This window comes from Equus quagga, chromosome 3 (assembly GCF_021613505.1).
Source record: "Equus quagga isolate Etosha38 chromosome 3, UCLA_HA_Equagga_1.0, whole genome shotgun sequence".
In the NCBI taxonomy this organism is placed as follows: Eukaryota; Metazoa; Chordata; class Mammalia; order Perissodactyla; family Equidae; genus Equus; species Equus quagga.
The window spans coordinates 62672229-62686042 of NC_060269.1; the positions used below are offsets into that span (position 1 = coordinate 62672229).

General features: G+C 37.5%; 1 protein-coding gene across 5 annotated transcripts in view; it reads left to right on the forward strand.

Moving 5' to 3' along the window:
- The window catches only part of KIF13B (kinesin family member 13B), a 184181-nt gene that overhangs the window by 62738 nt on the left and 107629 nt on the right, over positions 1-13814 (forward strand). For all 5 annotated transcript variants that reach the window (XM_046656028.1, XM_046656031.1, XM_046656032.1 and 2 more), the window contains exons 4-8: positions 1201-1261; positions 3837-3929; positions 5051-5231; positions 8547-8634; positions 11819-11953. In XM_046656028.1, the coding sequence (XP_046511984.1) occupies positions 1201-1261; positions 3837-3929; positions 5051-5231; positions 8547-8634; positions 11819-11953 (558 nt within the window). The remainder of the gene's footprint in view (positions 1-1200; positions 1262-3836; positions 3930-5050; positions 5232-8546; positions 8635-11818; positions 11954-13814) is intronic.

The following is a 13814-nucleotide window of genomic DNA, read 5'->3' on the forward strand; positions in this document are numbered from 1 at the left end:
TAAAATATGTTAAAATATTAAAATCATGTCATCATATTAAAAAACAACATAGGTAACTTCAGGGGCTAGCAGCAAGCTGGGGCTGAAGCAGCGTATTTACTGGGCTTTGGGATCAGACACAGGTTCTCAGAGGTGACTGGAAGTTCAACTCTTGCGGATTAAAGGGGACCTTGATGTATAGTTGAGGACTGGAGAAGCTCCCATGTGAAAACTGATTTGGATGAGGCTCTAACATGAATGAAGGCTTAAAAAAAGGTTTTTGGCCACCAACATTGAGTTCGTATCTTTGTAAAGAGGAGGGAGTAGAGACATTGGGCTTTGGGGAGATGAAAATCTGGGCTTCAGTACCTGTGAGTGGCAGTGTAACTAGTCGTGTAAAGGTGGCCAAAGGGAGAGGAAAAAAACAAGCAATTACGTAAACCATAAAATACAAACTTTCAATTCGGATGCACTTGGCAAGCTAACATACAGTCGGCCCTCTGTATCCATGGGTTTTGCATTCTCAGAGAGGTAGGGCCGACTGTAGGGACTTGAGCATGCATGGATTTTGGTATCTGCCCTGGAACCAATCTCCCACGGATACCAAGGGACAACTGTATAAAGGCACAAGAGGAAAACTGTCATCAGGAAGCAAGGCAACAAACTCTAAAAGTGGGAGAGTTTGAAATGCAAGCTGAAATGAATTAAGAAACAGTTTCATTTAGGCCCAGGGTTTCACCGGTTTGGATCCTGGGTGCGGACCTAGCACCGCCTATTGAGCCATGCTGAGGCGGTGTCCCACAGAGCAGAGCTAGAAGGACCTACAACTAGAATATACAACTATATACTGGGGGCCTTTGGAGACAAGAAGAGGAAAAAAAAAAAAATTGGCAACAGATGATAACTCAGGGCCAATCTTTAATAAATAAATAAAATTCTTAAAGAGACTAAATTATAAAACATGAAATCCAAAAAATGAAAAAAAAAACTGTCAGAAGAGCACAAAAAAAGAGTGCATATTTTAGAAAGTAGTAAACATAAAAGATCAAACTGTACAATAAGACTGGAACATAAATAATTTCATTTCCATTGTAAGAGAGTAATTTGTCTTTACTTCACTATTATAAATAATGTTTTCAATGTTATGACATCGTTATAACATTATAGGTACGTTAAGGTTTTGTTCTTAATACATACTATATTATTTTTATTTTTCAACAGGTGTTTGCATATGATCATTGTTTTTGGTCTATGGATGAATCTGTCAGAGAAAAGTATGCAGGTAAGAGTATAACATCCTGTTAACTACTGATAATACAGAAAAGGTGTTTTAATATTTTTTCCATAAAGTATCAGAGTATTATTTTCTGTAATTTTAAAAACTATGTAGAGAACTTCCTCCAGTCTTTGCTATGAGGTTTTTTTTTCTCCCCAAAGCCCCAATACATAGTTGTATATCCTCGTTATATGTCCTTCTAGTTCTTCTATGTGGGACACCGCCTCAGCATGGCTTGACAAGTGGTGCTAGGTCAGCACCCAGGATCCGAACTGGTGTACACCGGGCCACCAAAGCAGAGTGCGTGAACTTAACCACTGGTCCCCGGGGCCAGCCCCACTATTAGAGTTTTTTATGTTGATTGGGAAATGAGAGAGTCACAGTGTGTTGTTCTTGGTATAATATGATAAAGTTAGGTTAATAGGGTACACGGTTGAGGTTATCTTACTCACACGCATCCCCAGGCCTTGCATAGGACCAGTAGCACACAGTAGCCTCTTAGATTTGCTTAGATGTCTGTGCTGTGGTCTGGAGAGGCACCTTTGTGTAAGAAAAGAAGAGCCAGGAGAAAAGGAAACCTGGAGTTTAGTCCAGGCTCTACTCCTGATTGCCTCTGTGACTTTGAGTAAATCACTTAAGCTTTCAGTGTTCTGTTTTCTCTCTTTAGTGGAGAACAATATACTATGTTCTTTCTTAATGTGCTCTGGTATTCTGTTATTCTCTTACTGTCCTCAATGATGACTGTCTGAAGCCCCTTTTCACAAGTTTAGGACTACAGTGACAGCCCTTTATTTCCTTTATTCCTGACTGCTTACAACACCTATTTCTAAACAATCTTTTTTTAAATATTGAGTGTCATATTGTATCGGCTTTTGTCATGAGAAACAGTTGTACTACAGCTGTTTCAAAAAGTTAAGGTTAATGTGGTTTAGCTGGCCCAATGATGACTTTAAGGATTGCTTCCATATCGGAAATTTCATGATGATGTACTAATCTGGCAAATTAATTAGGAAGTGAGGCATAATGGAATACTATTTATAGCATTCAGAACATAACAAACATAACAGCGCCCAGTTCTTTCCTGTTATACTTAAAGTGTGTCCAGATCACAAATCCAATTTGTTGAGAGGGAGGGATTCCCCTCTCCCCGCACCAAGCAATGCCGTGGACATCAGCTGGGTATCCTGCACTTCAGTTCAATTCTGACACTAACTACCCGGAGATAGCATCAGATTTGATAGGTTAAGTGTTCAGGCCTACAAAATTGCCCCCTCCCCCTGCCACTTTAGATACCATTCCCAAGCCCAGGTTGTTTCCTGTGCTTCTGACCAACTGGCTGTGTATCAGAGGTTTCCACGACCTCCTTCTTGGGCTTGATTAATTTGCTAGATTGGCTCACAGAACTCAGAGAAACATTTTACTTACTAGATTGCCGGTTTATTATAAAAGACTTTAACTCAGGAACAGCCAGATGGAAGAGCTACATAGGGCAAGGTGTGGGGAAAAGGGTGCAGAGCTTCCATGCCCTCTCCAGGCACGCCACTCTCCCAGCACCTCCACGTCTTCACTGACTGGGAAGCTCTCTGGACTCTGTCCTTCTGGGTTTTTATGGAGGCTTCATTACATAGGCTTGATTGATTAAATCATTGGCCATTGGAGAATGAGTCAACCTCCAGGCCCTCTCCCCTCCTAGGAGGTTGGAGGATGGGACTGAAAGTTCCAACCCTATGATCACTGTTGGTTCTCCTGACAACCAGCCCCCGTCCTTAGTTGCTTTCCAAAAGTCACCTCATTAACATAACCAAAGACACCTTGATCACTCTCAACACTTAGGAAATTCCAGGAGTTTCTGGAGACTTGAGCCAAGAACTGTGGATGAAGACCAAATGTATATGAGAGTCATTCAGATAACCGAAATATATTTCTTATAGCTCAACAATATCACAATATTGAAGACCTCAGAGAGGTTGAATGATTTGTAAAGGTTATGTTTGACTATTGGCATATTTAATTTAGCCTGTGGAGGAGCATTTGATCCTATTATTTATGTCCATGATCGAAAAGTAGAAGAATGATTTCCAGGATCTTCCTCCCTGAAGCAGCTGGTATGTATTGTAGACCCTGTAATTAAAAGTTATCACTGAGAAAGAGAGAATCCCTGGAGAGCTGCTGCTAGTCACCATAGACCACTGCTTCCAAACAGTTGGCGACAGAAACAAAACAAGCCACCCATGAATTTAACCACAACTGTGTTTTTTATGAAGAGACTTGGAATTTTGTTCTAGAGCAATATTTTCTGCCTTACCAGTTTGTTTAAAAAATAAAAAACAAATCTTTCCAAATGAAAAAAAAATTATCATTGAGGAAAAGGAGAGGGATTGATATATATGATTGTTTTGAACTCCAAAACTCACTGAATAAAGCATTAGCTGAGTGGTATATAGTCAAGGCTTTGGAAGCATCATCAAGTTTAAAAATCTTGTTTGGAGATAAGCTGAAAAGAAAAGTACATTTTTGTTTTGATTGTTCACATGTAGTTTTGGTTTCATCCTTTCTTTTTCTCCTTCTCTCTCTCTTTTAGGTCAAGATGATGTTTTCAAATGCCTTGGGGAGAATATTCTTCAGAATGCTTTTGATGGCTACAATGCATGTATCTTTGCCTATGGACAGACTGGTAATGTTAAATAATATATATATTTTTTGCTTTAAGGATCATAACAGAGAAAATACTAAAAAGAATACATATTGTTAGCATCTTATCAGTTATGATTGATAAGGAGTGTTCTGACTTCTTCTGTGGTCAACAGGAAAGAAAATCTATTTAAAGTGAAAGAGTCACTTTTTTAAGGGTATACTGTATAGCTTGTCCAGTTGAAAACTATTCTTCATAGAAGAGTGCTTCTGATATTTTCAAGAGGCGGTACGTGTATTGGTTATGAGAGCACGAACTCTGAGCTGGGTTATCCCAGTTCCAACCCTGCTCCTGCCACTGACCAGCCGGGAAACTTACACCTCAGTTTCCTTATCTGTAAAATGTTGATAGTTATAGACTTTCCTTATAGGGTTGTCACAGTGAGATAACGTGAAAACTTTTAGAAACGACCTGGAACATAGGAAGTGGTGTATTAGTTTTAGATATTATGATAATATTAAAGTGTCAGTTGACAAAAGCAGCAACTTGTATGATTAAAAGAGTGTTTACAAAATCACTGCTACTGAAAAGGAAAAAGAATTTTACTTAAGTTAGGACTGTGAGTGATTTAACTTTTCCTTTCTATTTTCCTGCATTTTCTCAATTTTCTTTAATGAATATGTATTCTTGGTACAGTGGAGAAAATAATTTTATAGTAGAAAAAGAAAATTACTCTTTGGTTTCCACACTATTGCCAAAGGGTAGTAAGTTAATCTTCTCTGGGGCCCAGAGGGATAACGTATATTTTGTGCTATGATTAGTGGTTGGGAGCAGGTACAATAGTATTCATCATATGGATATTCCCAGTTAATTTTAGAAAGCTCTTCAGCCCTCACTATTTTTTAGTTGTTTTAGGTAATTTTTTTTAAGGATGAAGATGGTTAAAGAAGATTTTTGTTTTCTTTCTAAAGGAGGTTTACTTTTGACGTCTACATATGCATTGGGAAAGCTTCTGTATTTATTAGTTTCATTGTTATATTTGGGTATATTTCTTATTTTATTTTGGGCATTTTGCTAAGTGCTAGTAATTTATTTTGAGCAATGGAAAGAGGGTTATGTATTTAAACTTCTCAAAGAGACAGCACTACGATTTCCTTTTTTAGGGTCTGGAAAATCTTATACCATGATGGGCACAGCTGACCAACCTGGATTAATCCCGAGACTTTGCAGTGGACTCTTTGAACGGACTCAGAGAGAGGAAAATGAAGAGCAGAGTTTTAAAGTAGAAGTGTCCTATATGGAAATTTATAATGAGAAAGTTAGAGACCTTCTTGATCCAAAAGGGTAAAAGACTTTGAGACTTCAATGTTTTAGTATTATGGACTGAAACAGACTTAATAAATTGGCTGAGGTGACATTTTTTATCTTGAACTCTCGGAGAGAGTTATTTGTCTAGTTGCTGTCCCTGTGATTTTATCTCGTTATCGTCATTGTGATTTGTTCTTAGTTACATTGAGTGGCTTCCTGCAGCCAGTTCTGGGCTTTTGAACTCAGGGCTGCGATGGGGCAGGGAAGTGCAGTGGAACAGCATGTGTGTGGGTCATACTGCCTTTCTCAGATACGTCCAGAGCCACAAACAAAAAATACATAGTGAAAATTAAGTTACTTAGTATCAGGATAACTGGTATCCTTAATCAAGTAGGTTATTTATTTATTTAAAATCCAGAAATTTCAGGTGGAATTTAGCTGTTTGTTTGCAGTCTGTGAAGTGAGGGAGAGACATAATCAGAGTTGTGAAACCTGGACTTTAGAATAGTTAATTTTAAGGATTCCTAGAGAAAAAAAGTCCCATTTTATAGTGTAGTCTTTGAAAAAGTGGCTCAGAAGTATTAGAAAGCCCTAAAAAATGCTATTATCACTCTGCAGTTGTAGCTGAACCTAATGAGGAAGATAAGGTATCTGAGGAAATCTGTTCGTTGCACACAGAGTTCTCTGAGTCTGGATTTTAAGGAAGTGCAACACTGGAGAGAAAGAACAGATGATAACCATAGCCTGTGGCTTATTGAGTAAAAACAGCATTCAGAAGCTCGAAGAGCCAAATGAGCTGAGGTTTACAGAAAGCGTGGAGGACAATGAAGGGACATTATGTTGTGTTTGGATGAAGATGATCAAGGAAAGATGGTCTTAGAGGCAGTGACTCATAGTGATGCTCAATCAGAATGAGTCTTTGCCCAGAGGAGAAGGGAAGATTCCTCGGAGGGTGCTTGATAAATTTCGTGTTGAGTAGGAGTCTGTCCGCTGAGAAGTTAGGTGAGAACGGTTCAGGCTTAGGGGACAGCCTGTGCCAAAGTGTGGAAGTGTGAAGAAATCACTTGTTTAGAGAGTGACCCAGCCGTCCAGCGTGAGTGGAGGGCAATATGCAGGCAATCAAAACAGAGAACAAAAGGAGGCCAGAGGTAGGAAAGTTACGGCTCAGGTACCCACATCTTGCTGAATCTCGTGCCCTTGTCCTCTTTCTGTGCCTTGAGTACTTGTTCTTGCATCTTCCCCTCTGTGAAGACCAGCACTTTGTTAGAGGTCCAGCCCAGACCTAGTCTTTCCAGAAATTCTTGGCTGACTTCATTCTTGTGTTTGCATTCCACAGTGCGTATGTGAAATAGCTTGAACTGTATCTTCAATTTGTTTATAGTCTTCAGTAATTTCTTATATGTTTGTCTTTTGTGTAGTTTAGTAATCAACAGCATGGCCTTTGGATCACCTAGCTCTGGATCCAGGTCCTTTAATTGTTACCTATTGAGCAAGTTCCTTATGCTTTCGAGGCCTCATTTGTACAGAAGGGGGAATGATAAGATTACGTAATATCTCAGAGGGCTGTTGTGAAGATAGACTGGGATGACACACCTGAGATCCTAGAACATTGACTGGTACAGAGTAAGTGCGTAATAAGTGTTAGCTGTTTTTATTCTTGTCCTCCCATGAAGATTTACTTGAGGATTTTTGTAGTGTTTCTGAAGAGTTGAAGTAAATAGATTAAAAACCCTGAAAGTGGTCCTTTTTCAGTGAAAGACTATTTGAGACAACTTAGTTTTGTTATTCAAGTACTAATTTTATTAATTCAGCATATATTATGTGTAGTAATGTAATTATGTTGCTTACTCAGGAGGTAATATGGTATATATTATCTTTAAGAAAAAGGGAAGGGGCTGGCCCAGTGGCGCAGCAGTTAAGTTCGCATGTTCTGCTTCTTGGTGGCCCGGGATTTGCCAGTTCAGATCCCGGGTGCGGACATGGCACCGCTTGGCAAGCATGCTGTCGTAGGCGTCCCACGTATAAAGTAGAAGAAGGTGGGTATGGATGTTAGCTCAGGGCCAGTCTTCCTCAGCAAAAAGAGGAGGATTGGCAGTAGTTAACTCAGTTATAATAGCATGTATCCTGAGGTCAGAACTGAGTCAAATATTTGTTCTATATCTACTTTATGTACAATTTTATGATAGTAAGTAAAGTTTTTAGTGGTTCATCCTAGGGTACTAAAAGATTCCAAATCACTAGAAAATATTAAGTTATGTAAAATAAGAATCACTTGTAATCTCACCATCAACAAATATTCCTCTCTTTATTGTAGTGTTTTTATTTGTTAATTTTTTTGCTGAGGAAGATTTGCCCTGAGCTAACATCTGTTACCAATCTTCTCTTTTTTTGTTTGAGGAAGATTAGCTTTGAGCTAACATCTGTGCCAGTCTTCCTCTATTTTGTATGTGGGTCACTGCCACAGCATGGCTGACGAGTGGTGTATGTGCATGATGAGTGGTGTAGATCTTGGGATCCAAACCCATGAACCCAGACCGCCAAAGTGGAGCATGGCAAACTTAACCAGTACACCATGGGGCCAGCCCTGTGTTTTTATTTTTAAAGAGCTTTTTTGAGATATAATTCACATGTCATACAATCATCAACAAATATTTTTAATATTTTTTGGTTGATATCATTAACCGTGCTAAATGCTCTAGTTTTTTGGTGGATGCCCTTTACTTGGTTTATCAATTTGTTGTGTGCTAAGAGGTTTGTTTATTTTTTATTCATGAATGAGTATTTAATTTTATTGAATACTTTTTTCTGCATTTATTGACATGATTATGTATGTTCTTTTCCCCTTTAGTCTATCAGCGTGGTAAAGGTTGTGAATCTTTTTCTAGTGTTAAAATAACCTGGCAGTCCTGGGCTAAGCCCAATTTTAAGTTTTAAAATCATTATTAGACACAGTTTGTTGTCTTTTGTCTGTCTGTCTTTATTCATGATTGAGGTTGGTCTGTAATTTTCCTTTCTTGCACAGTTAACATTTGTTGAATTTCTGCTCTTTGTACCACATTCTGTGATATGACAAATAGACTATTTGTATTTATTTGACTCTGCATTCTTTGTGGTAGTAAATAGACATCCCACAGTGTACCCTTTTGAGTAATGTGATATTTTATCACATTATGAAGTTTTTCTTGCCAGTCAAGATTTTAAATTTTAGTTTAAATTCTTCTGAGATCAAGTCGGTTGGTTTTATTTATTTGAGATCTTTGTTGAATTCAGCATATACTTTATGGAGCACAGTTGCGTCCTTTAAAAAACAGCTTATTGTTTAAAAATCATTTCTATGTTTTTAATGAACAGAAGCCGTCAAACGTTAAAAGTCAGAGAGCACAATGTATTGGGACCCTATGTTGATGGACTTTCTAAACTGGCTGTCACAAGCTATAAGGTAACAACTTACTTTATATAAACTAAATTCAGTGGAGCAAGTTTTTTTTGGTTTAATTTGTGGTGATTATTTTTTTGAAATTAGAAAAACTTATAGTATTATCGCTTAATAAATCACTTTTTACAAAAATTTTTTACTTAAAAAACTGTATATGACTATTAGGATAGTTTAATTTTGCGAGAAGGTATATATATTTCCAAGGCATTCCTTTTCATCTGTTGTGAGACACATTTTTTCATATTTTATGAGCTCCAAAATTGTGCTGTGCCTCGCAATTGCATCTTAAAATGATAAATGGCAGCTTTTTTTCTTCCCTAGTAGTTCATAAAGTAATGGAGTTGCTCGTGATTTAGTTGATTTGATGAAATAAAATATATGAGTTGAATAGTTGGAATTCAAATCCTGTTTCTAGTATGAGAGAATCACTCACATAGTTCTTTTTACTTTCACACTTCGCAGTTCTGCTTTGTGTGAGTCCGTGAGGCTTTGCGTGTTGGGAAATGGGGGTGGAGTGAGACGCTATGATGTAACATACACTGAAGTCAGAGAGTGTTGATTTAGTGACACTTAATCCTTTTGTATGACTCTCATATGACTCTGGATCATTTACTCTACCTCACCAAGTCTCTTTGTCCTAATGTTTAAAATGGAAATTAGTTTTATTGTCTTGACCATCTTATGAGGTAGGATCATTTGTTCCTTTGTTCATTAATCAATTCTGCCATTTGGTCAATGATACTTCATTTAGTAAACATTAGTAAACTTGGTAAACATCTATTGAACAGCTATCATATGCCAGGCATTGTGCTAGGTACTGAGAATGTAAAAAATGAATGAGATGGTCCGTTCTTTCAAGATGCTTACAGTTGTTATAAAGATATTGTAAAACAACATGGTTTTAAATTCAGTGACTGATGCATATTCAAGATTCATCATAGTTTGGAGAAGGGGTTCTTAAATGGATACGTAGGTGTCTGGGGAAGGTGGTGTCCAGAAGGCTTCCTGGAGGAGATCCAATGGGATAATGCATGTGAAAAGTCTTTGAAAACTCTAGAGTACTTATATAAATGTTAGATATTGTTGTTACAGTCATGCACTGCTTAACGACATTTTGGTCAGTGATGGACCACATATACAACAGTGGTCCCACAAGATTAGTACCAAATAGCCTAAGCGTGTAGTAGGCTATACTATCTAGGTTTGTGTAAGTACTCTCTATGATAGTCGCATGACGATGAAATGACCTAGCAACATATTTCTCAAAACTTATTCCTGTTGTTTAGCGATGCGTAACTCTGTTTTAATAATGATCATTTGAGAACTTATTTATGCAACATTGGAGAGAGATCAGGATTCTTTTTGGTATTTCAGAGGAGATTAGAAAGTATAAAAAAAATTTTGCTTGTTTAAAAAATTAAAAGGCTCAATACAGAGTTTATGTATGAGACAACAGACTGGAGACCAGTGAATAAATGTAGGCTAATAGGATAAAGCTTTTACATTAAGCCTCAGGATTATCAGATTTCATGGATCTAAAATGGATTTAGAATGGATCTAGAAAATTGTGATTTTTGTTGTTGATTTTCATCTGGTGCCTACTTATACCTCTTTTGGCAGTTAATATTTTTACTTTGAGTCTTTTTATTTGTCATGTTGAATTTTTCCTTAACCATTATTCTTTTTCATTTATACAGCAAAATAGAATCTTATGATTTTCAAAGTTTTTATTTATGTGTGTCAGCATTGGGTTTGGTTGCGTATAACAGAAAAAATATAACAGGATTTAAGTTCTTTGGAAAATGAATTGTTACCTGTTTTGGTCATTACATATCCTCAGTATCTTAAACTGTACCTGGCACATAGTAGGTGCTTTCAGTGTATATTTGAGTGAACAGTTGAATGAATAAAAGAATGAATGAATGGTGAGAGGGCTAGTATGGTGGTTCCAAAGATGCTGTTAGGGACCTAGAGTCTTGCCAGCTCTCTGGTAATGCCCTTACTCTCATAGTTCAAGGAGGCTCTTAGAACCAAAATGTAAGAGCATGCCTACTCCCTTTATGGAAAATTCCCAGTGACCTGTATTATACTTAACCTCTCAGTTCGCTAAAACTTAGTTGTGTGGCCGCACTGAACCACAAGGACGTCTGGGAAATGTAGTCTCTCAGCTGTGCTGCAATGTGCTTAGCTGAAGGTTGGGTTCCTCTAGTGGAAAGACGAGGCTGGATAAAAGGAGCTGCCCAGTAGGCTGTTTCACACATGTCATCTATCTTGTTCCTCATTAAAATCCTTGTAAGGTAGATGATGTTATAGCTCTGTATTTTTATTTATGAAACTAAAATTCAGATTGGTTGAGTAAGTGTTTTAGAGCTTATAACATTTTTAAAAATGAAGATCCCATGATCTTTCTATTGCCTCATGCTGTCCCTTGTTTTAGCAGTAATGGCAACAAAGTAGTAAATCTGTGCAGGAAATTAGTCTCTTGATGTTCTCATTTTTAAAAACAGGTCTGGTAAGATACACCAAGGTGATGATACAGTGCTATGCCAGCTTGAAGGGGAGACAAATTATTTTTGTTTGTGGATTATTCGTATACAGTCATGCGCTGCTTAATGATGGGGATACGTTCTGAGAAATGTGTCGTTAGGCGACTTTGTCGCTGTACAAACATCATAGAGTGCACTTACACAAACCTAGATGGTATAGTCTACCACACACCCAGCCCATATGATACTAATCTTATGGGGCCTCCATCATATATACGATTAGTTGTTGACCCAAACGTCATTGTGCGGCACATGACTGTAATCTAATTTGATTTGACAGTTAACTTCTATTGCTTCTGTAATTAAAGAAACTAAATTTTTAAAAATTTCTAGATTAGATGAGGATTGGCATGGCATACTTGTCCACCTTGTGGGACTTAACACATAGCTTCTAAACTTTTGTAATTCTGAATGTTGCCACTTTATTCTGCATGTACAGAAAATAATGTGATTTATTTGAGTTTTCATAGACAGTATTGGCTGGTGTACTCTGTGGCAGTTAATGTTCATTGAAAAACATGTAAACTCCAAACGTGGTTGACTAAGTAGTGAAACTTACAATGCATTTCATAATCTTGTAGAGTTTTATTATTTTATTAGACAGATAATGACATGTGTGTCTATGACTTGTTTCAACTTAGGATATTGAGTCTTTGATGTCTGAGGGTAACAAATCTCGTACAGTTGCTGCCACCAACATGAACGAAGAGAGCAGCCGATCCCATGCAGTCTTCAAAATCACCCTCACACATACTTTGTACGACATGAAGTCTGGGGTAGGTGTTCAGTTGCATGACTTTTTTTTTCTTTTTTGAATTTCTAAAGTGGATCATGGTTTATCTTATTCCCTTCAGGTATAAGATGACTGAAAGTCCTAGCTAGACATATTTATCAATTAGGACTCATGACAAGAAACAGAAGCCACTCTGGGTAAACAGAAAAGAGATTTCATGGAGAGGCTTGGCTGATTACAGAGTTGTTGGAACAGCCAAGGAGGAGTGGGTTCTAGACTGAATCTCTAGGAATAAGTCCCAGAACAGCACAGATCTGATCCACCAGGGCCACTGCTGCCTGTGAGGCTGCCACTGTGCTGTGAGCTGTGAGTTCCAGGCACGCCCCACAGCATAAGTGTAGCCAGGACACAGCAGTCAGCCCAAGCTGCTGGAAGGAACAAACTGGGCAAGAGAAGGCAGCTAGTAGACCCTTTCACACGTATCATCTTTCTTGTTAGCACCCTGGAAGCTGGAGAGTGTATGCTGGGACGCTCTTAGAAAACCTCATATTTCTACCATCCTGCTTCCCAGCAGAGAAAAACAAAAAAGGGGCAGGGGAATGGCCTCGCTTTACTTTTGCTTTCCAAATCTTGAGCAAGTGTGTCTGACTGATGGAACCTAAGTCACATCCTGAACCCTGGCTGCAAGGAGTCTGAGGAATGTAGGTTTTGGCTCTCCACCCTCTCCAACTAAAGGAAGGTAGAACAGAAGTTATACGAGCTGATGGTCCAGAGTCTCTGCCAAAGGACTTTTTGAGCTTTAAACGATGGTAGCTAATGGTATAAGCCAGTGTTAATACTCCACCTGATGCAGTGGAGATAACTTTTGAAATATTACCTTCTGCCAAACAGCTAAGTCCTGGAAGGAATAAATTGCACTGGGGGGTTGTACTATAAGATTGCTAGATTTGTAGAGTAGCTTTTTGAGTATTTGGTTTTGAATCTGTGAAGAGTAAACAGAGCCAGAGAAATACATGCTTCTATGCACTGAAAACTCTGTTGACTCACATTTGTGTTTCCCTCTTACTTTTAGTGTGAATTTTTGCATGTTTTATTATGATGCCCACCCAATCAGTGAGTCAATTTCAAATACCAGAAGCTAAAATAATCACCCTGGCAAAATGCTGTATTTTGGCAGGATTTTATCGTATTTTTCTTCTTTTACCATCACAGCAAGATTAGTGTAACAACAAAAAGTTCTTTGTTTCCTATTTCCTTTTCAGCATAAAACAAAAGCATACTGAAGACTTTTTTTTTTTAACCAAAAGTACTTTTGATTTGGGAAGCTGAATATTCTTTTGTTAGCAACATATTTATTTATGGAAATAAATAGAAATATATATTTTAAAGGAAAGTTTTAAAAGTGATCCAGTCTATAGATTTTGGCATTGGCTTCCCACATTTCTTCTATTGCTGCTGAAGTATAAAATATGTTATATGTGTGAATGCATAATAGAATATTTTTGATAAAGTAAAATTATCATATATGAATAATATGAAAAATTTTTAGCAAGTGTGGACTTTTTGAGGCATCTTTCTATTACATAAAAGTCAGATTAATTTTTTTTACATCAGTAGGAATTGAAAATATTTTCCCTTAGAATGATTGGTAAATATTCACGAAATTTTAAGCATATTTCCAAGTTATATTAAAATTTGTATTTCATAAGTGCTTTTGTGTACTTCTCTCTGAAAATTTTATTGAGTTCTCTTCAAAATGCCCCATTTTTGGAGGCACTCTTTTTCTGAGATAAATTTCCCTCTATCTGGATGAGTAGAGTTGTGTATAATCTTGTGTGTATCTACTGCTAGATTGTACAGTTTTCTTATCCTGTTTTATAGCAGGGCAAACTAATTTTGAAGTA